At 44.3% G+C, this 26,831-nt stretch overlaps 1 protein-coding gene across 1 annotated transcript in view; it reads right to left on the bottom strand.

Moving 5' to 3' along the window:
* The window catches only part of LOC147703634 (transmembrane protease serine 9-like), a 153,465-nt gene that overhangs the window by 63,422 nt on the left and 63,212 nt on the right, over window positions 1-26,831 (bottom strand). Inside the window, exon 3 of the mRNA XM_086929529.1 lies at window positions 1,100-1,380. Within this exon, the coding sequence (XP_086785655.1) occupies window positions 1,100-1,380 (281 nt within the window). The remainder of the gene's footprint in view (window positions 1-1,099; window positions 1,381-26,831) is intronic.

Consider the following 26,831-nt stretch of genomic DNA (forward strand, 5'->3'; position numbering starts at 1 on the left):
GCACCCAACAGATGGACATGTAGGACCCAAAAAAACTTTAAATAGCACCTAAGAAGCCATCATATAGCACTCTGCAGACCCTCAAAATACATCCAACAGGTATAAGACAAAAGATACTCACACAGAACCCAACAGACCATCACATAACAACCAGGGTCTCACAAAACAACAAACAGACCCTCATGGGGCACTAACAGACCATCTAATAGCCCCCAATAAACACTCATTGAGCTCTCTAGGAAATTATTACATCTGCCCCAACGGACCAGCACATGGTAACTAAGATACTATCACAGTGCATAAACACACCCTCATATAAAACCAAATGGACTGTCACACAGTTTGCAACAGATCAGTCAATAGCAATGGAGATGAGTCAGTGTCTGGAATGAGTAACATGAGGGAAATAGAAGGAAGATGATGAGTCAATCTGCAGAGAAAGTTGACAAAATGAATCCATATAAAATTGATGAAGTCTCTTGTTTATTGTTACAAGTGATATAGAAAGATTGCACAGCCATGAGGAAGAGCCGCGCTGCCAAGGTTACTTGCCAGCATTGCCATTATCTGTGTAAAGGACTACTGGGGTAAGGAGGGACAAAAAAGATTTGGTGCCCTGTTTTAGACAATGGGGCAGTGAAAGGAAAACCAGACATCGGAGTTGCAGGTGCAATCTTTGCCTAAATAAAGACTCCTTGTTAACAAAATGCACAATCCATACCACACATGCTAATAGTGTTCTTGTTATTGACTTAGAATTACAGTAATCATTTTGTTTATTTTAACAAGTGTGTAAGTGTGTAATAATAGTGTAAATGCTAATAATTGAATCCCAAATACAAATATTGCTGCCCTGTACCTTCCATAGGTAGATAGCTGGTATTCTGGAAAAAGAGGTTCAAAAGTAATTATGAACTGTAGGGGGCAGGATGAGGAGACCGCTGCATGAAAAAAGAGACCTGGCGCTGTTCTGAGATTGACCTGGGGGAATCTGGCAGAACTATTAGAAAAGATGTCATCAATTGATTGAAGAGGTGGCATTATAAGAGACCAGTGAATGTGGCCTGAACATCACCTTGATCCCCCCCTTGCACCTTACCTCCATCTTGAGTGAATCCCCAGCCGGTGACCCAGCAGTTCATCCCAGCTGGGAACTGGACCGTGGGGGCGGCCAGACACACTGGCAGGATGTAACTGGTGAACTGGACTGGAGTCTCCAGCTCAAGCAGGGCAATGTCACCACTGGACCCTTCCTCTGTGTAGTTTGAGTTGATGATCACAGTCTTCGGAGTGGTGGAAATCACATTAGGGTTGACTGCATTTTCTGAGAGTTGGTAGGCACCAATATAGACACGGAAGGCAGAGACATTGACAGGTGTGCTGGAAATAAATAAAAGCAACAACAATCAAAATTGCTGCCTCATTAATGCTTTCTACTCTGGGGCTAGATTTAGCACCTTCTAAATCTGAACTGGTCGAATTGATAGATGGCCCTTTTTAGACATAACTTTTAACAGCAAAGCGGCCAAACAAACCTACTGTCTCTAATATACTTAAAGTGGGCTTTAGGTCCATCCCATTCAACTATTGGCTTTGTTTGACTATACTTTTTCAGCCATTGGCTCGAGACTTTGTCAATCACATGTTGGCTCATTACCTAGTGCTAGTGGCTCTTCAGTTGTATCGTTCCACATCCAATATGGGGTATTGAACTGAACGGCCGGAGGGACTATTTTAATATCAGTCTCTTAGTTGGCTCCTTGATGCTTGTTCTCACCCCACCACTGTCCCTTCTTGTGACCATTCTTACAGGCATCCTTTCTCTTTATTTTTCCCTTGTGTCTTACTCCTCCATTTCTTTCACCCTCCACACCCTCTCACTCGTCCCTTCTGCCACTCTCATTTTCTCTTCTGTCCTTGATGTTACCCCACCCACCAGCCCCCCACTCTCTTTCTTCCTGTCTTGTGCTTCATTGGTAAAACAAAAACCTAACTGCAAGGGCCCAAAGCTTTTCTTAGGTGCCCACTGCTGTTGCTGCTGAATTACAGAATTGCCAAATGGTAAGGCTGTCCCGTCTTAATTTAGCCTCATACTTCCTTCTTCCACCTTCCTACAGTCCTTGTCTCAAGCTAATATTTCATTCTTGCAGGTCCTTTTTCACCCCTGGTTTGTCCCTTTGACATTAAGCTACTGTCTTTCTCTTCGTCCTTTCTCCCTTTTCTCCCTTACTCTTTCTCTGACTTTGAGTGAAAGTCTGATGATGAAAAATCAATCGCAGTTCCCAAAAATGATTATTGTTGTCCGCCCCCTGCAACCACTGTCATACATTTCTCTTGCCCACCCTTCTTTCTCTTGTGTGTTTCTTGTTCCCTTCACCCTCGCAACCAATCATGCCAGTCAGTCAAAGTACTTTATTCGGTTTGTTTTAAAACCATAAAAGCATGCTATCCTGTTATACCAAAAAATTGTAAAATCGTTGATTACAGATTAAAAATGGTAACAATTTACATACAATTTAAGACACAGTGCAATATATTCAAACTCATGTTGGGCAAATTTCATAAAATCCTATTACTAAACTGAGACGTTGCGGACATTCATTTAATTCAGTTAAAGTGCATTCCGGCCAATTAAACTTAACCTTAATTTTCTCATAATTCCTACGGCCGCGGTGAGGAAGCTAGCAACATTAAACATTTCTCACACATTTGACAACAGCTGGAGATATAGAAGTGCAGGCTTGGCTTGAAGAAAGCCTTTATTAGCTAGGATTGGGAGGATGAAACGCTTCCTGATGACGGTCAGGTGCTTGCAGAAAAGAATAAAATGCATTGTATCCTCAGTGGAGGAGTCATCGCATGAACAAACCCCCAGTTCTTCCACCCTCTTCCAACCAGGTAACTCTGCGAACAGCTAATGAACTTGGTTCAACCTAAATCTGGTCAGTAAAAAACGATGATTGGGGTTTGTAACAATAACCAGATAGGGTTCGATGGTCAGGGTAGTTTTCCGCAATTGATGGGCTCTTACCGTCGACTTAACCCGCTCCCTATCCTCTCTGGCTGTAGTGGCCATTAAAAGATAAGAATCCTTAACCCATTTAATGTCCACCTTCGACAGTTTCTCGGGCGAATTGTATAACTCAGGTCGACCCAATAACACTGTCATGTTATAGGCATATCTGAGCCATGGGATACGATTCCCATGATCAAGGGCTAAACAATCTTCAAAGATTTCCTGATTTAGCCCCAGTTCTGGGTTCAGCAAGGTCGAAATCCATTTTAAAAGGGGTGCCATGGTAATTTGATCCTCCACAAAACTAGCACCACACTCTTGATGAACGATATAGCCAGCTGTAGATTGTGGGACACATAAAATTTTTCAAAGAAACTTGGCCTCCACCGCCTGGATTGCTTTCACATTCCTAATTCCCCAAATATCAGCACCATACATTGCGAGGGAGATGCATTTCGCACCGTATGTTTTCAAAAGGGCTTGCATGGATCTTGCTCCTAAATTACGTGCAAATCCCAAAACAGCAGAAGTCGATCTCGCCAAGGCATTGCTTTTTGCTAAAATTTGAGGAAACCAAGAGCCTTGATCGTCAAATGTAATCCCTAAATACGGTAAGGTGGAAACCTTAGACAATACGTTCCCATCGCAATAAAAGGTTTTATCCCTTGTGGTCTTCGGGCCAATTTCATTATATGGGATTTGGAGAAATTAACACTAAGGTCCAGTGATTTCATGAAGGCCGCAAAGGAATTTAAAAGTGATTGTAGGCCCACTGCAGTTCGTGCTAGAAGAGCGGCATCATCCGCGTAGAGTAATGCCGGGATCAGGCGTTGCCCAACACGCAGGATATCTTTGCACGAGTCACATAGTGCAGAGTCCAAACTGTTAATGTAGAGGGTAAACAATAAAGGAGCCAGAATGCACCCCTGCCTGACACCGTTTGTAATACGTATTCCTCCAGTACAGCTGCTCAATTGATCATAACCCACGGTGGCTGATAGACCCCTATGTAGGTCTGCAAGGAAATAAACAATATTAATATCAACTCCTAATTTCAGGAGCATGACCCACAGTTTGGACCTATTCACTCGGTCAAAGGCCGAGGAAAGGTCCCTAAAAGCCAGAAAAAGTGCTCCCTTCTTGGCCACTGTGTATTTCCCAATCAATAGGTTTAGGTTGAGGCATTGATCTGACGTGCCCCTACCCTTCCTAAACCCATATTGCAGATCTGAAAGGGTTTTAGATTCTTCTAGCCATTCCGCGAGTTGGCTAAGCACCCCCCTTCTGAGCACCTTAACTGCGGAATCAATGAGGGATATCGGACGATAACAAGTGGGATCCCCTCTATTACCTTTTTTAAAAATCGGTACTATTACAGATTCTGACCATGTCAATCATGCAGGAGTATGATACTGGGCACTGAAAGCAGCAAGTCATGATTACCAGCGAAGAGCAAGATGGAGCAGCAAGGGCAGGTTTAAAAAGGGGAAGACCCACCTCAATCCTTCTCCCAGCTTCTTGATAGGAGTGGAAAAAAAGCCCTATAAGAAGCTGGGATAGTGCTGGAGATCCTACCCCTGCTGCTCTCTGTGGCTTTTCATTGGGTTCAGGGATGCACTGATGTACACCCTGACAGCCACATTTTAGCAGACATGGCCGGCTTTAGGGCAGTGCGGCTGGTGCAGCCTCACTGGGCGCTGACCTGTGGACGGGGCGCTGACATGGGGGAAGAGGGGGCACTGTGTTTAGCAAGAACTTTTTATTGGAGAGATGAGGGGCACTTTTGCCCGGTGGGGTAAGAGAATCCGAGTAGGCGGTCATGGGGTGCGGGGCGCCAAAATGATTGTCGCACAGGGCGCCATCAGTGCTAAAGCCGGCCCTGTTAGCAGATATACTGTGCTGCCTGAGGCATGCGCAATATATCTGCTAAATATAATGGATTGTGCCTGTGTGAGAGGACCGTAGTTGAACTATGCCCTCAGGCATGCACAATCCAGACATAAGCCTCCTCAGCCCCCCTCCTCCGCCTCCTTTCATCAGGGGCTTGGAGGCAAGGTAGATAGGGCTGAAAATACAAAACCTGTGTTTTCATAAACACTGCTAAATTGAAAAATGAATAGGGGCTTTACAGGAGGCAGGTGGGCTGACCCCTGAAGCCCCTGATAAGGAGCCGCTGCTGCCTGCTACCTTCACCCATCATTCCCAACCTTCCCTCCCAAATGTTTCTTATTAGAACTGCTAGGGCTTGTCTTCAAAAGAAAGGATGGCGACATTGAAGGTTCCCTTGCCCCCTGTCCTCGTTTTGTTTCCAATTGCAGTGATAAACAATATTTTAACTTTAAATAATTTTAAATCTAAACCTTAATTCAATATACTCATTTTTGTTAAAACTAATATTTTGTGATTTAATATCAATAATGATAATATTGTTATTTCACTTGTAAATGAAGGTAATACTATTAAATTATTCATCCAAAGTATCTATCTTTGAACCCTAAACTCCAATCCACCTAAAAAACACAGCCCATTTCTAAACCCTAAAACTGCTTACCACAACGAAAGCAATCAATCCCCGAACCCTAAAAACTCCTTCCCATCCTTGAAAACTATCTATCCTTGAACCCTAACAACCTTACCACCCTTAAACACTACCAATACGTGAACACTAAAAACTCTTTACCACTCCTAAAATCCACCCATTAGTAAAACCAACAAACACCTTACTACCCCTAACTACTAACATACCTGAATTCTAAAAACTCCTTCCCACTCCTAAAATTTGTGCTTCCCTGAACCCTAAAAACTCTTTAAAACCAGAAACAAAACATCCCTGGCCCCTAAAAAGTCCTTATTAAGCCAAATAACTACTCATCCTTGAACCCTAAAACCTCCTTACCGCCCCTAAACACTAATCTTTCGTAAACCCCAAAATATTCTTACATGATAAAAACTCCTTACCACCCCAATCCTCTAAAAAATCTCATGGTCTTGTTATTTAAAACTAAAATTAACCTAAAAACATATTCGCATATATGTAAACAATTTTTAAGCATAATAGCTTTTAAATAATATTTGAATAAAGTAAAAACATTAATTATTTAATGCTACTATATTTTTAATTTAATCTATTTTAAATTCCACAAACTTTAAATATTTTAAATTATGCTTACTTAAACTTGTAGATTCCCCAAATCTAATTATACATATTACTTAGTGTATAGATATACATATAGGCATATGTATGTGTGTGTATATTTACATATATGGAGGGCGTTGGCCCGAAACGCGCCAGTCATGCAAATACCCTTCCCCCGAGCTGGAAAGGGTCAATCATCAACCAGATATTCAAGGGAGGTGACAGGTCGGACCCAGCAAATTACAGGCTAATCACACTAATTGATGTTGAAACAAAATACTATGCGTCATTAATCCTGGATGACTTGGTAGAATGGTCCAACATAAAGGGGCTGATTCCATTCAACCAAATAGGGTTTCGCAAAGGATGTGGCACAACAGCAAATATCTTAGCCCTTGCTACAATAGTGGACAAGTGCAAACGCCTGCAAAGAAAACTTCAACTATGTTTCATAGACTTTAAAGCTGCATTTGACAGTGTGAATCGTGGTCTGTTATGGCGTAAATTACAGAAATTGGGTCTCCCGGAAACAATTTTACGACCCATAATACAATTGTACACATGCACGTGGGTCCGTGTGAAAATAGCAAATGGCTCAAAATTGTCCAGGAAGATACAAACAGAGATCAGATTAAAACAAGGCTGTGTATTAGCCCCCATTTATTCAATCTATTGATGGCAAATCTCTCACCACGATTGGACCAGGCAAATACACATCATCCGCGCCTGGCTACACTGCCCATAACACATCTTTTGTATGCAGATGACATAGTCCTGCTTAGTCTAACCAGAATAGGCCTACAGAGAGCATTTAATGAGCTACTAATGTTTGCCAATACAAATGGCCAGGAAATTAACATCACAAAAACAAAATACTATGTCAATCATGAATTGCCCGCAACATCAGTATCAATTCAAGCAGGGAGAAACGAGCCTTGGAATACTTAGTACATATAAATACCTGGGGTTATATATAGACAATCGATTAAATTTCCAATTTCAGAAACTATACCTGGAAAAAAAGGAAATGGCCTAACTTGTGCATTCTGTGCCCTTGCAAAAAAACTACAGGGTCCTTCCTTTAAGTGGCTAACAACAGTGATGGCCGTGAAACTACTACCTAAAGTAACCTATGCAAGCATAGTGTTAAATGGCAAGGACGCAAAACTCCTAGACTCGCTGCAAACAAAGACGTATAAAAAAGTCTTTAGTCTACCTTAGAATGCATCCCCGGCTAAGGTTCGACTGGAATTCGGCCTTGTCCAACAGAAGATCCGCAGAACCGATCCAATATCTTAAATGATGCCCTATGGCGTGCCCAGGAAGATGATCCAAGCTCAAGCTATGGCAAATTCCTAAAAATGGCACTGAAGGAGACCAATACAACTGAACTTTGGGCGCAGAACCCCTCCTTCCAAGTCTTTCGCAGAATGACAAACAAAGCGGCTAAGCTACAATCATCATTAGAAGATAAACGCTCTTTAGCCAAAAGATTCCATGCTTGGATGGTTCTCCAATCCTAAACATCACTACGACCGGCGGAATACCTTAGTACAACATATTCGCCTTACTTGAAATGGAAGTTAATGGCGATTAGATTTGGGGTATTACCAAGTTTGGCCGATCAACCAGCATGGAAGTATAATTTATTTATTTTATTTTATTTTCGAAATTTTTATAGCGCAACAAATACCCTGGGGTGTCTCGGCGCTTGTGGAGCTACTAGAAATCAGCCGTTAACTTACTGGTTGAACAACCATGTTTTTAAGAGCCTGCGAAAGCTCATCAGGTTCGGGGCAGTTTTAATAGCCAGTGGCAAGAGATTCCAAAGTTTTGGAGTGGCCACCAGAAAACGCCTGTCTCCCCAGGTGGCAGTTCTTGTACACGGTACAGGGAGGAGACAGATGTTAGCCGATCTTAGTTGCCTCTTGGGGGTATACAGCTGAAAGGCTTCTGTGAGGAACCTGGGTCCAACGCCATGTACTGCCTTATAGGCAATGCAGAGGGCCTTAAATTTGATACGGCTCTCGACTCTCAGCCAATGGAGATGACGAATGGCAAGAGTGGTGGGCTTGCGACGAGGAATGTTAAGAAGAATCCTTGCAGCCGCATTCTGAATAGACTGCAACTTCGTTAGGACACGCTTCTGTGTGTTTAAAAAGAGAGCGTTCCCATAGTCTATTTTTGAGAAAACTAAAGTAGAGACCAGAGTCTTCCCAGCTGAGGTAGGGAGGTAAGGCAATAGTTTCTTAATTTTTTTCAAAATGAAGAATGCTGAAGAAACAACCTTGTTTGTGTGGAGGTCAAAGGACAGTTTACTGTCAAAAATCACTCCCAGGTTTCTGGCCTTTTCTACTGGGACAGGTGGTGGGCCCAGCTTTTCAGGCCACCAGATAGAAGACCATTCAGGAGAGAGCCTGCTGAAGGTCATGATCTCGGTCTTGTCCGAGTTAAGCCTCAGACAGTTCGAGGCCATCCAAGTGCTGACCTCGAGCATGGCTCTCTGGAAGTTAGCTGCCACACTAGGGCCATCTCTGTGGATTGCCAGAACCAGCTGGGTATCATCTGCGTAGGATGTAAGCCGTACCCCATGGGCCTTTATTACCCTCGCTAAGTCCGCTACGTAGATGTTAAATAGCATAGGACTTAGCGAGGAGCCCTGTGGGACTCCACAAGGGAGTGCAGAGATAGGGGAGTAGAAATCTCCCAGCCTCACTGTCTGGGTACGGTTTACCAGGAAAGATGAAATAAGGTCCCTGGCCATACCGTTTATCCCCAGGGCTGTGACACGGTCGACCAGAATAGCATGGTTGACCGTGTCAAAGGCTGCAGACAAATCCAGAAGGATCAGGACAGCCGCCCCTCCCTGGTCCATGATAGCCCTGATCTCATCTGAGGCCTTTATCAAGGCGGTCTCCGTTCCATGCCCTTTCCTGAACCCAAACTGCGTTTCGTCGAGGAGTTGGTGAGCCTCGACGAACTCTGAGAGTTGTTTGTTCATCAGAGATTCGCATATTTTGGCAGGAAAGGGCAGACACGCAATGGGTCTGTAACTGGCCACAGCTGTAGGGTCTAGGGAAGGTTTTTTCAAAAGGGGTTTGATCACAGCCTTCTTCCAAGGACTGGGGTATTGACCTGTCTGGAATGCAGTGTTGCAAATTTCCATGAGTGGACGCAAGATCACTTTTGTGAGTTTTGCCATCACGGAAGGAGGACAGGGGTCCAAAGGGGAGCCAGACTTAGTGGTGGAAATGAGACTGATAATATTGTCTTGTGTAGTGGGCGTGAAACAAGGAAAGCGATCGTGATTATGATCAGAAATTACTTCTTCCTCAGTACAGACTCTATGTTTAGTCCTGTTATCCCCTTCGAAAGAGGAATATATATCTGCCACCTTTGTGGTGAAGAATGTGGAGAGATCATTGCAGAAGGTCTGTGAGGGTTCGACCCCCGGTCCCGTGGAGGGAGTGGACAGAGTCGTGACGACAGAGAACAGCTCTCTAGCAGAGTTTGTGGCATTCTCTATTTGTGCCGAGAAAAAGAGAGTTTTTCTGGCAATAATCGCCTTTTTATATATTGTGAGAGCATCTTTATAGGTTTGTTTGGCTATAGGGCAGTAGACTTTCCTCCAACGCCTTTCTAGGTTCCTGCAGTGTTGCCGATGGAGTCTAAGATCTTCAGTGTACCAAGCGGCCGACGGAGATGCTCTATTAGGTCTCGTGAGTTTCTCCGGGGCCACTTGATCAGCAGCACTCCGAATCCAATCCTGGAATTCAGAGGCTGATAGTGCAGGAATATCTCCTCCCTGAGGGTAGGAAGAGGTCAGAGAATCTACCATCTGAGGGATATCCGCGTTCTTCCAGGCTCGAATCCCAATCCTGGTTCGTGGCCTGGGGGAGGAAGATTTGTAGTCCGGATATGTAACTCAAATATAATGGCCCTATGGTCTGACCACGTGATAGGAATGATGTTCAATACAGAAATATCAGGATTATTGGTGAACAGACCATCTAAGGTATGTCCCGCCTGATGTGTGATGCCCTTAACCAGTTGATGCAATCCGAAATTTGAGAGATCGGCAATGAGTTGGATGGTATCATGGTTGTCCTGCTCTTCCAAACAGAAGTTAAAATCTCCCAGTATCATATATTTATCAGAGCTTATAATATGGTCATTAAAGTCTGAAAAAGTGGAGAGAAAGGGATTTCGGGGGCCAGGAGGTCGATATAATAAGATTCCTTTCAGGGCTTGTTTAGAATTAATGCAGATAGCAAAGGTAGCTGCTTCACAGTTGGCGGAGTTTATGGGGTCAAAGGTGGTACGGTATTTATCCTTGTAAATAATAGCGAGTCCGCCACCTCTTCCTATGGGTCTGTCATGTCTGGCTACACTATATCCATCAGGGGTTGCAGCGCAAAAATCCGGCCCTGACCCGGCATCTGCCCAGGTTTCAGTGGCAAATAGTAGATCCAGGTCGTGGGCGAGAATAAACTCGCTAATCTGGAGACTGTGAGATGGAAGAGAGCGCGTATTAATAAGCGCAGCTCGACAGCTATGAGAGAAAGCGTTATCCGGAACATATGACGGGATGTAGTTAGGGTCTACATGGACTGATAGATGAGATTGTGGAAGTTGGTAGCTACACCCCGGACACGGGGGAGGACAGACGCCCACCGCAGCGTTAGGAGGTACAGAAATACAGTCTTGATGTACATTACCATGGTTCAGCTCTTTTAATTGCTGAGGAGAGTAACGCAGTCAGGAACCAGGGGTTGTGGCCCTGGGCCGTGTCCGGCCGCGGACGGGCGCAGACGGGCTTGGCTTTGGCGCGGCTTCGGCGCGCGCCCGCTGCGCCAGCCCGGTAATGGTGCTCATTTATTGGCCGTGAGGAGGGTGGGAGGCCGGCGCGACTAGAGCGCAGCCCCAGCCCACACCAAAGATGGCGCCCGCCGCCGCCTACAGTCAAACCAAAGCGGCTAGGCGAGGCGAAAACAAAGCTTTGTAGCTTAGGCATCAAAACATGTAGCTTATGTGATGCAGCATGGCAAGATTTCATTAATCTCATCTGTGTCTGCCCCATCCTAAAATCGAACAGTGTATTGCTTCTAAAAAAGGCTTTTAATGACAGGGGCATTCGAACTTGCAGATCGGCCATAATCAAAGGACTCGGTATAACAGTCCCTCAGTTGACCTGTAAGATGATGAAATTTTTATTACTTTATGAAAAAAAAAGGCCGAAGAAATCAGACACTTCCAATCCAGTAATGTCTAGCAACCCCACCGAAATTTTAAAATGCTAAATGTTTTTAATGTCAATATCTGATGAAACACCGATTCCGTCAACAATTTCATGCTTTGTTATTAATTGTTAACATGATAAGGATACTGTCTCTAGCTTTTAGGATAAAATAAGTAACATGCTCTTTTTCTATATTTTGAATAACTTTTACTTTTGTAAATTGTTGAACCCTCATTCCTATCATTGTTATGGTTTTTACTAACTTAAAACAATTAAGTGTTGATTGATTGATTGGCGAGAGGTATACATTAAACAGCTTTCTCCTGTAAAGAAACCGGCTGCAAGTGCATTTCTTCTGGGGGCAACTTCTTTTTGAACAAAAATGCATCTGGTCCGGTCACGAAATGCACCAAAGCAGGATCCAATTGTAGGGCCACAGCCTGTTTATTGGGGGGGCATCCAGTGGCACAGCCGGACTTTTTTTTTTTTTTTTGAAAGCCTTTATTGAAAAAATAAGGAGATACATGCGCAAGCCCACAACCGTCATGGCCGGCTGCAAAGGAAGTCAATAGAAACAGGAGAACCGTAGGTCAATCTACAATCAGGATATTTCAAAGTACACCAGACGTGACTGTGGGGTGCGCAACACAGGATATGAGGTTTTCTTTTTAAGTTTAGAAGAAGAGAGGGGGCTGCAACAACAAGGACTGCACACCTTACATAAAGGACACAAAAGAAACAAGGAGGACGCACCCCATTTACAATCAGAGATAGGCTATGACTACAGCAACTATATAATCTAAGCAGCCACAGCGGCAAGACTGGACAATAAGCAGCATTACAGAAAGCAACATTCCCAATTATGACCCCAGAGAGCCCATCCCGAAGAACAGGAAACAGAGGCTTGTTGAGATGACGGAAAAAGAAAAAAGGTGCGAGACCCAGAGACAGCCAACCCCACTAAAGAGGAAGAACCCTCCCAAAGCCAGAAAAGAGCGATAGGGACCATAGAACAAAACAAACTAAAATAACAACCCCCCCCCCCGCACCCGCCACCCTGCACCCCTGTAATGGCTACGGCCTAACCCACTAACAGCGTGCCTGTCGCCCCGGAACTGCCCCACAGTAGGGAAAAATATAAGAAATGGAGGAGGAGAGAAACAGACTCGTTTCCGGACACCCGGTGCCCCCCGCCGGCAATCAAAACATACAAGTACAAGGGGTCATCAATGAGTAGGATATGCACAGTCAGGACTACTGCGAGCGGAGCGTAGGCAGTAGCACGCATGAAACAGGATTGACTATAAAACAGTACATTACGCCCCCCAAAGCAGCAATACCCGCTGTAGTAACAACGTTATGAAAGCAGCACCCCTTGCAACATAAGCCAGAAACAAAAATGGAGAGCCAACCTATAGCAGTCCCTCGGCCTCTCCCTCACATAATCGTTATATCTGCACATAATGTGAACTAAAGCAGCAAGAGTCAGATCGAATTAAACAAGTCACAAGGGACAAGACCAACCCGGCGCAGCATTAGATAAGACCATGTATCGCGCAACCCTCACAATCCCCAGCTCAAAAGGCGATGACCCGGAGGAGAGTCATTTATCCTTGTCCAGTCTTATTTATATCGCCAGATCCAGACACAGTACCAATCTCCAGCAAGTGCGACGGGCAAGACCTGGCACTGAAACAGACCTTCCACACTCCATCCAACAAAGTAACACAGGAGAACAACGTTTCAATGTCCAAACACGGCAGGAACCGCACCAGGATCTCCAGCAGCAGGTCGTAGGAAAAGGGTCCATCAGTCAGATCCAGTCTAGCGCCTCCAGACTGTCCAGTGCATCCAATAGTACAATCATGTAGTGTCGCGAGGCACAGTGTTTCCGACCCTTCAGCTTCAGTAGTAGGTGCCATCTTGAAGCATCTGGACGCCGAAGACGGCGTCTCGCTATGCATTAACGGGTCAGCCGATCTCATTCGCTCCACCGCGAGGGTCACCTTATCCAACTTGCCCCCCAGTAATCGGGCGCCCTGCACCAAGGTGTCATGGAGGGCAGCTAGGGAGGCCATCAGATCGCCAAGGTGCTGATGTGTTCCGTGCCCCCCCGTGTACCATGTTCCCCTTCTCCATATTTGCAGGGGTAAGAGCAGGGCCGGAGTGGGGCCGAGGCACAAGCAAAAGGGCAGCGAGCGATGTAGCTCCATCGGCAGGGCCACCGAGATCAATTAAAAGGCACCGCTGGTGTAAGTTCAGCGTAATGGCGGCTCGCAGGAAATTCGGGAGCCTCCCGCCAGAAGCGGGACGAGTAGCAAAACACTTCTCAGCGGAGGACAAGTGAAAATCGTGTCGCACTATCCGTCTAGACGGGGGCACAGCGATAGTCTCTGTCCTCACACGTGCTCACAGTCTGCCAAGACGAGCCTGCCAGAAGAACCGCCGCTACTTGCCACTTCGGAGATGACCGGTCCCTCCAGGCCACCGGCGACCGCTGTTATTCACTCGGGGACCAGCCTCACAGTCTGGCCGAGTCCCCGGTCTCAGGGCTGCTGCAGGCCGCGAACGTCGCTGACCATATCTCGCCTCCACAAGCAGGCACGAACCTCGGGACTTCACCCTGGGTGATCGGACGCATTCATGTCCCTGTGCACTCCGTCTTGCTGCGGTAGTTCATGCAGGATGTGGTCCCGGGAGGAGATGGTAATCGGAGCCGAGGGACTAGGTGGCCATTGCGGTCGCCGGCGTGGCTCCTCCCCAACACAGCCGGACTTTTGATTAAAAGGAAGCTACTTATTGTGGAGTACTCCAGCCAGTTTACTGTGGTGATGACAGCACACATGGACTTTACAATATAGTTCCCATAAATCTTGGCACTTGACCTTTGAACGCGCCTGAAAGAAATGGACATAAAAGTGGAGGTTTCTCAGTTAGTTAGTTTGTCAATCTCATCACGAAGTGCCTATGATGAAGGGCTTTGGCCCGAAATGCGTCAGGCATACTGGGTGAAAGGAATCCATTAAAGAGCTTTCTCTTGTAAAGAAACCGGCTGCAAGTGCATTTCTTCTGGGGGCAACTTAGTTTTGAACAAAAATGCGGCTGGTCCGGTCACAAAATGCACCACCGCAGGATCCAATTGCGAGGCCATAGCCTGTTTATTGGGGCGGGCATTGAGTGGCACGGCGAGACTTTTGATTAGAAGGAAGCTGTTCTTTGTGGAGTACTCCAGACAGTTTACTGTGGTGATGACAGCCCACATGGGCTTTACACTATGGACTGGGGATACCATAAATCTTGGCACCTGCCCTATTGAACTCACCTGAGAGAAATGGACATAAAAGAGGGGGTTTATCCGTTAGTTAGTTTATCAATCTCATCACGAAGTCCCTATGATGAAGGGCGTTGGCCCGAAATGTCTCAGGCTTGCTGGGTGAAAGGAATCCATCAGACAGCGTTCTCCTGTAAAGAAATCGCCTTAGAGTGCATTTCTTTTTGGGGCAACTTAATTTTGAACAAAAATGCGGCCGGTCTGGTCGCGAAATGCACCACCGCAGCATCCAATTGCTGGGCCACAGCCTGTTTATTGGGGCGGGCATCGAGTGGCACAGCGGGACTTTTGATTAAAAGGAAGCTGCTCTTTGTGGAGTACTCCAGCCAGTTTACTGTGGTGATGACAGCACACATGGCCTTTACACTACGGATCCCATATATCTTGGCACTTGCCCTTTGAATTCGCCTGAGAGAAATGGACATAAAAGAGGGGGTTTCTCAGTTAGTTAGTTTCTCAATCTCATCACAAAGTGCCTACGATGAAGGGCTTTGGCCGAAACGCGTCAGTCATACTGGGTGAAAGGAATCCATTAAAGAGCTTTCTCCTGTAAAGAAAGTGGCTGAAAGTGCATTTCTTCTGGGGGCACCTTCGTTTTGAACAAACATGCGGCCTGTCCGGTCGCGAAATGCACCACCGCAGCATCCAATTGCGGGGCCACAGCCTGTTTATTGGGGCGGGCATCGAGTGGCACAGCGGGACTTTTGATTAAAAGGAAGCTGCTCTTTGTGAAGTACTCCAGCCAGTTTACTGTGGTGATGACAGCCCACATGAGCTTTACACTATGGACTCCGGATCCCATAAATCTTAGCACTTTCCCTTTGAACTCACCTGTTAAAAGGGACATAAAAGAGGGGGTTTCTCCCTTAGTTAGTTTGTCAATCTCATCACAAAGTGCCTATGATGGAGGGTGATGGCCCGAAACGTGGCAGGCTTGCTGGGTGAAAGGAATCCATTAGACAGCTTTCCCCTGTAAAGAAACCGGCTGCAAGTGTATTTCTTTTGGAGGCAACTTCATTTTGAACAAAAATGCGGCCGGTCCGGTCCCGAAATGCACCACTGCAGGATCCAATTGCGGGGCTATAACCTGTATTGGGGCGGGCATCGAGTGGCACAGTTGGACTTTTGATTAAAAGGTAGCTGTTCTTTGTGAAGTACTCCAGCTAGTTTACTGTGCTGAAGCCAGCTCAAATGGGCTTTACACTATGGACTACAGCTCCCATAAATCTTGGCACTTGCCCTTTGAACTCACCTGGGAGAAATGGAAAAAAAGACGGGGTTCTCTGTTAGTTACTTTGTCAATCTCATCACGAAGTACCTATGATGAAGGGCGTTGGCCCGAAACGCGTCATAGAATTTCTAAGGGTTTTTAATGCTAATTCCTAACTATAATGTCCCTGTAACCTTTTTTTCCAGTGACTTTCTATGGTTTTTAGGTCGGGCCTAGGCAGCGACCATGCGCTGTCTGCGAGACCTGCTGTAATTACTAAAGGTAGTGTAATCCCACCTGCTGCTTGCAAAGGGTTCACTCCAGTCTCACTCTAATTTCCTGGCTTCTTATTGGTTGGTGATCCATTTACATCACTTCCGGTTTTAGGCAGGAGCACCAGCCAACTACAGTTTCCTTACACTATAGGTATTTATAGTGTACTTTGGGGACTACTTTTTTATTACCTTAGCGTCTGCTTTATGGGGCTGCCATGCGCATAGGTTTTATTTACACAGGCACTGCACTTTTTTTCAGCACAGCGCCCGCTTTGAGGTTAGAAACATCACGTGCTCCCGATGCCTGCCTAGCCAAACACACGGAAGACACATTTTTTATTTGCTCTGCATTGGGGTTGGAACAGAGAAATGCCTTCCTGCTTAGATTTAACTTTAATGGCAGTGCTGCTCCTGCAAGCAAATAAATGCTCCCTCGATGAGTGAGAGAGGGAGAGGAGGATACTGGGTGAAACGGTCCATACTTCTGCCGCACTTTACTTAAAATATAGCAGCTGCGTATTTCTTTTGTTCTACATAGCGAGGCTTGCCCACCTCCATTTTTTTAAACTCTAAACTTTATTTAAAAAAATGATATTCTTATTTTTAAAGACTTTGAAATAGTCAAACCGTAACTACAGTAGTGGTCTCCTGTTGGAAAAAATTTTTTCTTGTCTCGAACTCCAACATGTACCACAGCGCTGACTTATTAGTCTTGTTTCCTGTAATTTACCATGAAAACACGACCGAAACAAACATGGCAGCATGCAGCATTGTGAAAACAAACCACGTCTGTGTGAAACCAAAGCCACCAAATTGTGACCGCACACATGCAGCGAGTAAGTAACCGGTACGTTGCGTGGCAATACAACTGCACATTACACTTTTAATAACCTGCTCAGGTTATCTCACACAAACCGCAAGCTCTAATAGGGCAGCCCATACTTGCAAAAAATGCTTAATCCATGCCACAATTGCCTCAAATAGCTTCAGGCGACCTCTTCAATAATGCCTGTCCTCCTTTCAAATGTTTTACCCCGTTGGGTCATTTTAAGGCGTTCCTCCCGCCATATGACATTGTTGTAGTGGACCGTCCGAATTTCTCACTGAGTAATTTTTAAACAGGCTTTTTATTGTTCACCCTTTTGACCTCTTCAAATTGGCCCTTGTTGAACGGTACAGCCTGAGACGTGTCTATTTATTTAATGTGCTGTATGTTTTACTGGTAGTTGATGTAGTGTTATCAAGAAAATGCAGTGAAATGCAGTTATCAATTTCATTTCTTCCCCAATAAAAATAAGATGTAGGTGGAGCACTATAGTTCATTTTATCCAAAGAATTGTTACAGTTTAAAGAGTTTGAATATAGTTTCTACCACGCTTATGCGTACAAGTGAGCTATTGTACTTTTTTGATTCTCTAACTGCCGTTCAAAGGTGTTCTGTCTCATTCTGCGGTTTCCGATCCCCAATGCCAGGGTCTGGGTTTATTTTCCAGCTCTCGCAATGGAAACTGGCATTTATTTTTTTTCTGGTTATGTCCACTTCCTACTTATGAGGCAATAGGGCAAAGGAGAGGGCTACTTTTACAAAAGGCAAATAAACAGCAATTGTTACACTAATGACGTTTGCAATGCAATAGGTCTCACATTACTGAAAGTTTAAGCTATTGGTGTTGCATTATTATTAGCAATGCCAATTGCTCAAACTTTCAGTAATGTGAGACCTATTGCATTGAAAACGCTTGTTTAACTAGTAGTCGCATTTGCAGAGTGGTGGAGAAAGGGGGCTGGGCCTCCGACGAGCTCTAAGGAATCCTGCTGTGTAGGACTTACAGAAGGTAGCAGGAGGGCTTCTTGGCCCCCAAGGTCCCTAGAAGTAAAGTGGACTTCATGCCCCAACCAGTAGTGCTCCACAAGCCACGTTTGCAGAGTGGTGGAGAAAGGGGGCATGGCCTCCAGCCACCTCTTAGCAATTTCACTGTGTGTACCGGAGGTAACAGGAGACCTTGTTCACCCCTAAGAACCCTCACCAGTGAAGGGGACTTCAGAACCCAAACAGCAACATGCCAAAAGGCGCATTTGCAGAGTGGCGGAGAAAGGAGGCAACACCTGAGTTGATATTTTTTTCCTATTTTATAGGAAGGGGGCCCCCCTCCCCTGGGCCCCGGATACCCCATTCCCCGGACACTGCACCTTTTACATTATTTTTAGTTTTTAAAAAAGGCAGTAGAACAATGTGGTCTCCCTCCCCAGGCCAACTGGGGCCCCAGGGATCCCATCCCCTGTGGCCTAGACTCTCCGTTGGAGACCATGGGGGAGCCAGAAGGCATGGATACCAAATCAATGTTTGTTTCCTTGCTCACTTGACAGCGGCCAGGGAAACAGACATGCTCTGCTTCCTACAAGCAAGAGCATTGTTGCTCTGCTTGTTGAAAGCAGAGCAGTGTTTGCTATGGCTTGGTGAGAGAGCTGCTCCCACCAAGCCATAGCAATCTTCAGTGTTACGGCGGTGGCCTCCCTGGACATTGCTGGAGCCGGCCCTGGGAAGATGGTGATACCCCACATTCTTTTTTTAATTTCATCTCTGCCCTGGGGAGGTGGCGGTCTCCTGGGCTTTAAACAGCCTGATAAGGTGGTCCCAGTGCACCCCCTCCTTTATTTTCAAAATGCCTCCCGGACCTGGCACACCCAGGGGCCATAATTAACAAAAGGAATGGAGCCCAGGTTTCCTTTTTAAAAATGTCAGCGGGAATCACAGATCCAGTACGACTCCCAACTGTTTTTTAATGCTTTTTTGGCCCTAGGGGTCCCTGTGGGATCCCCCCAAGAGGCCTATGGGGTCAGGGTGTTTTTACCCTGCCCCTTTTCTTTTTTGTTAATGTTTTTTCTTGTGACTCAGTACAAGAGAGTCACAAGATGACTGCCAACACTTCCTGGATTGAAATGTTGGCAGCAAATCTGATCTCAGCCACAAGATTGGGAGGGGTCACAATCTACCTCTGCCTCAGTTGTATATCTGAAAACTCTTTACATTTCTCAGCAACTACTGAAAGGATTTACACAGTTTGGCAAAAAGAGTGCGTTCTGGATAAAGAGCTACCTTTCTGCCAAATTTAGTGTCATTACGTTTAGCGTTTCGTGCTGTAGCTGTGTCAAAAGTTTCCTACGCAAATCAACATAAAGAAAAAGTGTTTTGGGACCCCCCCTTTTTTGAAGTGGTCATAGGTAGGGAATTGTATTTATATTTTCAATATATTTTTTTAAAGTTTACAGAGTACTGTGCTAGTGCCTAAAAAGTACTGTGGTAGTTACAGAAAAATGAAAAATATACTGTCGTACACTATATTTAATAAAAAAATAAGTAATTTAAGTACCGCAGAATTATGTGTAGGTTTTACCGTGGTAATAGGAAGTGAAAAAATGTAGGGGCACATGCATTAAGCTGTTTTGCGATCGAAAACAGCATGATTCTCAAAAATTGCCCATTTGCGATCGCAAATTGGCCATTTCTGATGTATGTAATATTTGGGCAATTTTTAATTTAGGTAATCGCAATTCCTGTAGGCCCTTAGGAATGAATGTAGCCACATTACCTAATAGCGACTCGCTATTTGCTGTATTGCCATTAGGTAAGGTTAAGGAATTACAATTTTTCTTGCGATTCCTACATGCATAGCTTTTTGAGATTCCCAAATAGCAAAACAGTAAAATTTGGGAACCGCAAAATGCAGGCTTGATGCATGTGCCCCATAAAACCTCCTACTTACCTATACCCAAGGCCTTAACCCAGAACACAGCCAAAGCGTGGGCAAAACAACATTTCAGGCTTTTACTTTTGTAAAGGCAGCCAGTACCCAATCATATACTGTGTTGTCATCAGCATGCACCACAAAATAAGGCATCAATTTTGTGGCCTCGGATATCACTAAGTTAAAATACTTTACAACTTTAAAAATGCTTACCCTACTTACCTGTTCTACCAGAAAGGATAATCTGCACTCCATAATCTGTATTCCTGTCAAATTTCGCAAAAAAATCCATTCAACCGTTTTTGTGTTACGTCCCAAAAAAAGTCCATGAAAAATGCATTGGTGGAAGAAACTGTTTTGCCCCCCCCCCCTTTCTCTTTGCACCCCTTAAAGAATCACCATAGAACTTTTTACCATCAGCCAATGTAGAAAAAGCTATGGTCTGGTACATTTTGTAGAGATTCGTCAAACAGAGGCAAAGTTATTAGCAAGCAAAAATTAAAGGACTATATATTTAATAAAAACTCCACACTCACATGCACACATACATACAGCCATTCATAAACCCACTCACAGACGTCACACCCACTCACACACACACTCACACACACAACCACACACACACACACACACTCACACACACACTCACACGCCCAATTACACACCCACACATCCACTCACACACCCAGGTTCCTGGGAGGTTATGGACCGGAAATAGCATTAAAAACATTGAAATGTACTGAAAAAATAAAGGATACAGGGACGTTATAAGTAGGTAAGAGCATTTAAAAAACATAGAAAGTTACAGAAAAAAACAACGGTTACTGGGAAGCTATAGTTAGGAAATAGAATTTAAGAAACCTTGGAAATCCCTAAAAAAACAAAGGTTACAGGGACTTTATAGTTAGGTTCAGATTTTACACACAAAAAACCATAGAATTTCAGCAGTTATACTTATAGTTATCTCAACTAACTATAACTTTTGCCATACGGTAACTAAAACCGCACCGTCACAATGCACTGCTAATTACCCCACATATTACATCACTCATGACAAAATCGGGGCTTCCAAAACGCTTTTTCTCCATGTAATTTCCCATTGGAATTTTAGACACAACTACAGCCCTAACTGCTAAACGGAATTACACGATATTTGGCCAAAAGCAAGATCTCGGGCCAGAAAGGGTGCTTTTTGTAATTTTGGGTTAATTTGGTCAGTGGTTTGGGAGTTATTAAAGAAAAAAGATTTATGTATATCTGGAGAAGCAGATCCATGCACCAACAGCAGTGCATTGATTGACTGGCTGCAACCTGAGAGAAAAGTTGTGGCCGCCATTTTGTGTATTGGGACATGGTTCCTGGGGGAGGGAATAAAGTGTGAATAGGATATAAGGGATTAGAATAGAAGTATCTTGACCCCCTGGGACTGATGGAGGGGTCTGTGAAGGAACCCTCATGGGCAAGAAATTGGTCAAAAATGTTTTTGGGTGATGCGCGATGATCCGCGGATCCACCGGGGCACTCAGCATGGCCCCCCATGTGAACCCATGATCCAGTTCACAATTAAAAAAATACTTGCACTCGCAGACCTACTCACTCATGCACTCACTCACATATCTACTTATATACCCACACAATCACTGACACACCTACTCACATATCCATATACCCACTCACACACACATACACACTCAGAGTCTCAGTACACTTTTCACACACCCAATAAGCCACTCACATACACACTCAGAGACTCAGAGACCCATCCACAGACCCAACAGACACTCATACATCAACTCACACATCCACATACACAACCACACAACCGCTCACACACTTGTAAAGCCACTTACACACCCACTCAGAGACCCACAAAACCACCCACACAGCCAGCCACACAAGTACTCACACACCCACTTACATATCCACTGACACACCCACTTATACACCCATTCACACACCCATACAGCCACTCACAAACCCATTCAGAGCCTCACAAAACCACTCACACATCCGCTTACATGCTCATACAGCCAATCACCCACACTCTTAGAGACCCAGACAACCACTCACATGTAAACATCCATAGACCATGCACACACCTACTCACAGACCCACAGTCACTTACACACTCATTCACAGACCCACACAGCCAGTCACACATGCTCTGATACACCCACCACACACTCACACACCCAATTACACACCCACACAACCACTCACACACCCAAGTCCTAGGGACATTACAGTTAGGAAATAATATTACAAAAATTTGAAATTCACTGAAAAAACAAAGGTTACAGGGACGTTCTAGTTAGGACATAGCATTTAAAGATTCAGCAAAAAATCAAAGGTTAAAGGGAAGTAATAGTTAGGTTCAGTTTTTACACATACAAAACCATAGTAATTCAGCAGTATAGTTATAATTATGTCAAGTAACTATAGTACACACCCTAAGGTAACTAAAACCTGAGCCCTATACCTGTAACTGCTGAACGTCTATCGGTTTGTGTGTGTAAAATCTGAACCTAATTATAATGTCCCTGTAATCTTTGGTATTTTAGTGAGATAAACATATATATATACACTGAAAAAAACAAAAAGGTTACAGGGACATTATCGGTAGGAATTAGCCTTTAAAAAAGCCTTAGAAATTCACTGAAAAAAACAAAGGTTACAAGGATGTTATATTTAACAAATAGAATTGGCCAAAACCTTAGAAATGTAATGAAAAAAACAAATGTTACAGGGATGTTATAGTTAGGATCAGATTTCACTTGTACAAAACCAGAGAAATGCATCAGTTATAGTTAGCTGAGCTATCTATAACTTACACCCCACAATGCACTGCTTAAGACCTCACATATTATATCACTCATGACATGGTCAGTGACATCACTGATGACATCACTGATGACATCTCAAATGACATCACTGATATGGAAAAGTGTTTGCCAGGGCTTGGCAGGAGCAGTGCTCCCACCATGCCATAGCAAACTGCAATGTCCCAAGGGTGGGTACCCCGGGACATTGCTGGAGCCGGCCCTGGGTGGTGGCGGTCCCCAGGGCCATCTACAGCTCCATGAGGGGGGCCACGCAGCCCCCACAACAAAAATTAAGCCCTGAGGAGGTGGTGGTTTATGGGGGTGCATGGAGGGGCTGAAGCCCCTGCACATTATTTTTAAATCTATCCCAGGGAAGTGGCAGTCCCCGCGGCTGTGGAACGGCCGTGTGCCCCCCCAATTAATGTGAATTAGCCCCAGGGTGGTAACTGGTCCCGGGGCTGCAGTGGTCCCATGCGGGCCCCTTATCATTATTTTTATTTTCCCCTGGGACCTGGCCCACCTGGGGGCCTAATTAAATGAAGTGCAGTAAGCCACACTTTATTTTATAATTTTTTTTTGCACGATTCGGGGATCCATCATGATTCCCACTAAACTTTTTTTTACAAAAGAATGTTTTTTTAGTTCGCGGGGGCTGGTCCCTAGAGGTCTAGAGCATCAGGGTGTTTCTACCCTGCCACCTTTCCATTTTTTAAAATGTTTTTTTCTTGTGAATCGGTTCAACCAAGTCACAAGATGGCTGCCAACACTTCCTGGTTTGAAGTGTTGGCAGCCAACAATATAACAGGAACGAGATCGGGAGCGGTAACGGATCCACAGAGGCCACAGTTGCATATCTGCGAAATCTTTAAATTTCTCAGTGACTACTGAACGGATTTACACCATTTAACAAAAAGAGTTCTTTCTGGACCAAGATCTACCTATTTTTCAAATTTGGTGTAATTCTGTTCAGCAGTTGGGCTGCAGCCGTGTCCGAAGTTTCCTTTGTAAATTAACATGGAGAAAAAGCGTTTTGGGACCCTCCTTTTTCTTGGCCCCCACTTGACAGATCACCCCAAAACTTTCAAGCGGCAGCTGAAGTGACTGGCATATTAGTATTAAAGATTTTGCACGGATTTGTCAAAAGACACCCGCAAAAAGGTCGGCAATGCTGTCACATGTTCCTGGAGGTAGTAGTCTACACATCTTGATGTACATTCAAACACACTGTTTATTGCCGATATTATCGGTCTTCCTTGCAATGGGTCTAAACCTTTATGTACTTTGGGAATTAAATAAAACGTGGGTGGAGTGGGGTGTTCTTTATATAAAAATTTAAATTGTCTTTGCTAATGAGACCCTCTCGCTGCCACCTTAACAATTCGTTTTTATAGTTCTCATTGATTTTCTTAACTGCGACTCCATTGCTTAATTCATAACATTGTATATCATCTAGATGTTTGAATGCCTCTGTTCTGTAAGACTCCTTGTCCCAAAGAACACTGTTGCCTCCTTTGTCCGCATTGTTAATTACAACAGAATCACTGTTCTTGAGTTTGGTCATCAGTTTGAAATAATCTTTCCCTTTACCATTTGATTTTGTTTTGGAATTGCAAGATTTTTTGTATAGAGTTTTTAACTCATCCGTAATACGTTCATGAAAAATGTCCACGGCGTCCCTTGGCATAATTGGAACAAACGTAGAAGAGGCTTTAAATGGACTGTTACCATGGTGAAGATATAGTAATAGTAATATTTTCCTGCTCTGCTATGCTTTGTGTATTGCTCATTTCTACCTCCCCACGCAATGCATGGAGTGTCGTCAGCAGAGGAATTTCACCAGCCGTTAGAACTCCTCTATCTACTTGTGCCGGGACTAAATGTTTGATTTGTCCATGATTTTTGATCGTAAAATATTTTTTAATTTTCAATTTGTGGTTGAATTTGTAAACGTCCACACGTGTTTGAACCAGACTGAAACTACTCTCTGGACAGTAGCTAAGACCAAGTGCTAAAAGTTGTTCAGTTCTATTTCAGTCAAGTTAATAATTGTTTGATTGTGAGGTGTTCCTATTTGCGCCAATTTTTCTTTTTCATTTGACCTCTGCCTTGTGCGCTTTGAGCATTTGCGTCTTTCTCTCCTTCAGCAATTCCTTTCTTTGTTGGTAATCCTTGTGGATTTCTCGGTAGCAGGGATTGTTTTCTTTGTTCCTTTATAAAATTCATTTCTTCCGCATATGAGAGAGGACCCAATGCCCCAGAAACACCTTCAGTGCCACTGCTTAGTTCTGAGTCAGTGTCACTAATTGCAAGACTTGATTCCGATCCAGAAGCTTCAGCACTCAAAGCAGGTAGACGGCCAGTATTCATTGATTGCCCGATTTGCATGCCAGATTTTGCAAGCACCTTTTGTTTTTTAACCTGATCATACTTACGGGCGAATGTGAAAACCTGCCCCTGCTCATAGTCATTTTTATCACGTGCAAACTTCCACATTTTTCTTGTTTTAATTGTCACCTCATGTTTGTTTTTTCTTGCATACATTTCCTTTAAACTTTTTTCAATCATGTCCTTGTTACTCTCGTTGGTAAGCGTGTCTAATTCACTTTGCAAATGTGTTATCTCAGTGAGGTCTTTGTCTCTATCGATTCTTGCATATTTAATGAGAAGACACACTAATCTCATCGATGCCTCTAGATTGCTTTCCGCCCTCTCTTTCAAGAGTAACGGATTAGGCTGTTCAAAGCTTGGTGCCAACATAATTCTCAAACCTCTTGGCACCCTGCCTGCTTCGTGGTATTTCTCAAGAGATTTGACCTCCCACCACTTTGTCAACTCGCTTTTATGATGTTTCTCCAACGATTTAATCAAACTTCTTATATCTGGATTCTGGACAATTTTGTCCTCACTATGACCAGCCTTTTTTTCGACTAATGGTAAGTTCTGGAAAAGCTCTTCTGCAGCTAACTCTCGATTTCTGAATGTTTCATCCATTATTTAGAGCACCGCAGTTCTTTCACTTGTAATCATGGAACGTTTCACCCACTTCAAAAACGGCAAAACACACCTGACGCAACTCGAGAGCACCTCCCCTCCTGCCAGCAATGGTTGTGTGTAGTTCCCGACTTACTTCACTCCGAAAACTGCCCCGTACTGGTCCTCCGACGTTCCAGGGCAAAACTGCGGCGAATGCGGGACTCTCTCCTTCCGAACCGGACAGGGGGCTGCACGACAAAAAGCTCCACACGAACTGAAATCCAAACTGACCTGTCAGCAATGTGCAGCCTCTGAGTGGGGAGGGGTCCGTTCAAGAGAGGCCAAGCCAAGCCTCTCTGATTAACATCAAGTTAAAATCTCCCAGATGCTTTCCGCAAACACAGAGAAACAGACACTTTTCTTCTCTCTCGAAAATGGCAGGTATTTTATTTTCCAAAAGAATATATCAAGTGAACTGCATAGTGCAAAAAACCAGACGGGTTTCGGCGATCACAGTTGCCTTGCTCACTGGAATAAAGTGACATGTGACCCAACTAAATTTAAAACACCATAAACCGATCCTGTGTTCGGAAGTCACATGATCTGTTAAAACACTCTATACACCACGCTTATATTAACAGAAGCAATAGCAATATTGTCTGCGGGTTTTGCAACAACGTACCAAGAATATTACATCTGAATAACTTTAGTTTAAATAATAACTAATTTGATCATTGATAACTGTATATACATATATTTTACGGGTGAACGGAATTACCCCAAATTTGGCAGAGAGAAGGGTCTTGGTCTAGAAAGCACGCTTTTGTTTATGTGGTGTAAATCCGTTAAGTGTTTTTTGAGAAATATCTAAATTTACAGATATCGATATTTGGGAATTCTGCCATCTGATTGGCTGAGGCGTTACGAGCACGAGCATGCTGCTGATTAGATGCGAGCGCTGCGAGCGTTTGCAACTAGGAAGTATTGGCGGCCATTTTGTGATTCAGTTGAAGCGTGTAAGGGGAAAAAAGGGTGGAAAAAGTGGGAAAGAGGAGGGTAGGAGCACTGTAACCTCTGTGGGGT

This window comes from Lissotriton vulgaris, chromosome 7 (assembly GCF_964263255.1).
Source record: "Lissotriton vulgaris chromosome 7, aLisVul1.2, whole genome shotgun sequence".
Taxonomy (NCBI): domain Eukaryota; kingdom Metazoa; phylum Chordata; class Amphibia; order Caudata; family Salamandridae; genus Lissotriton; species Lissotriton vulgaris.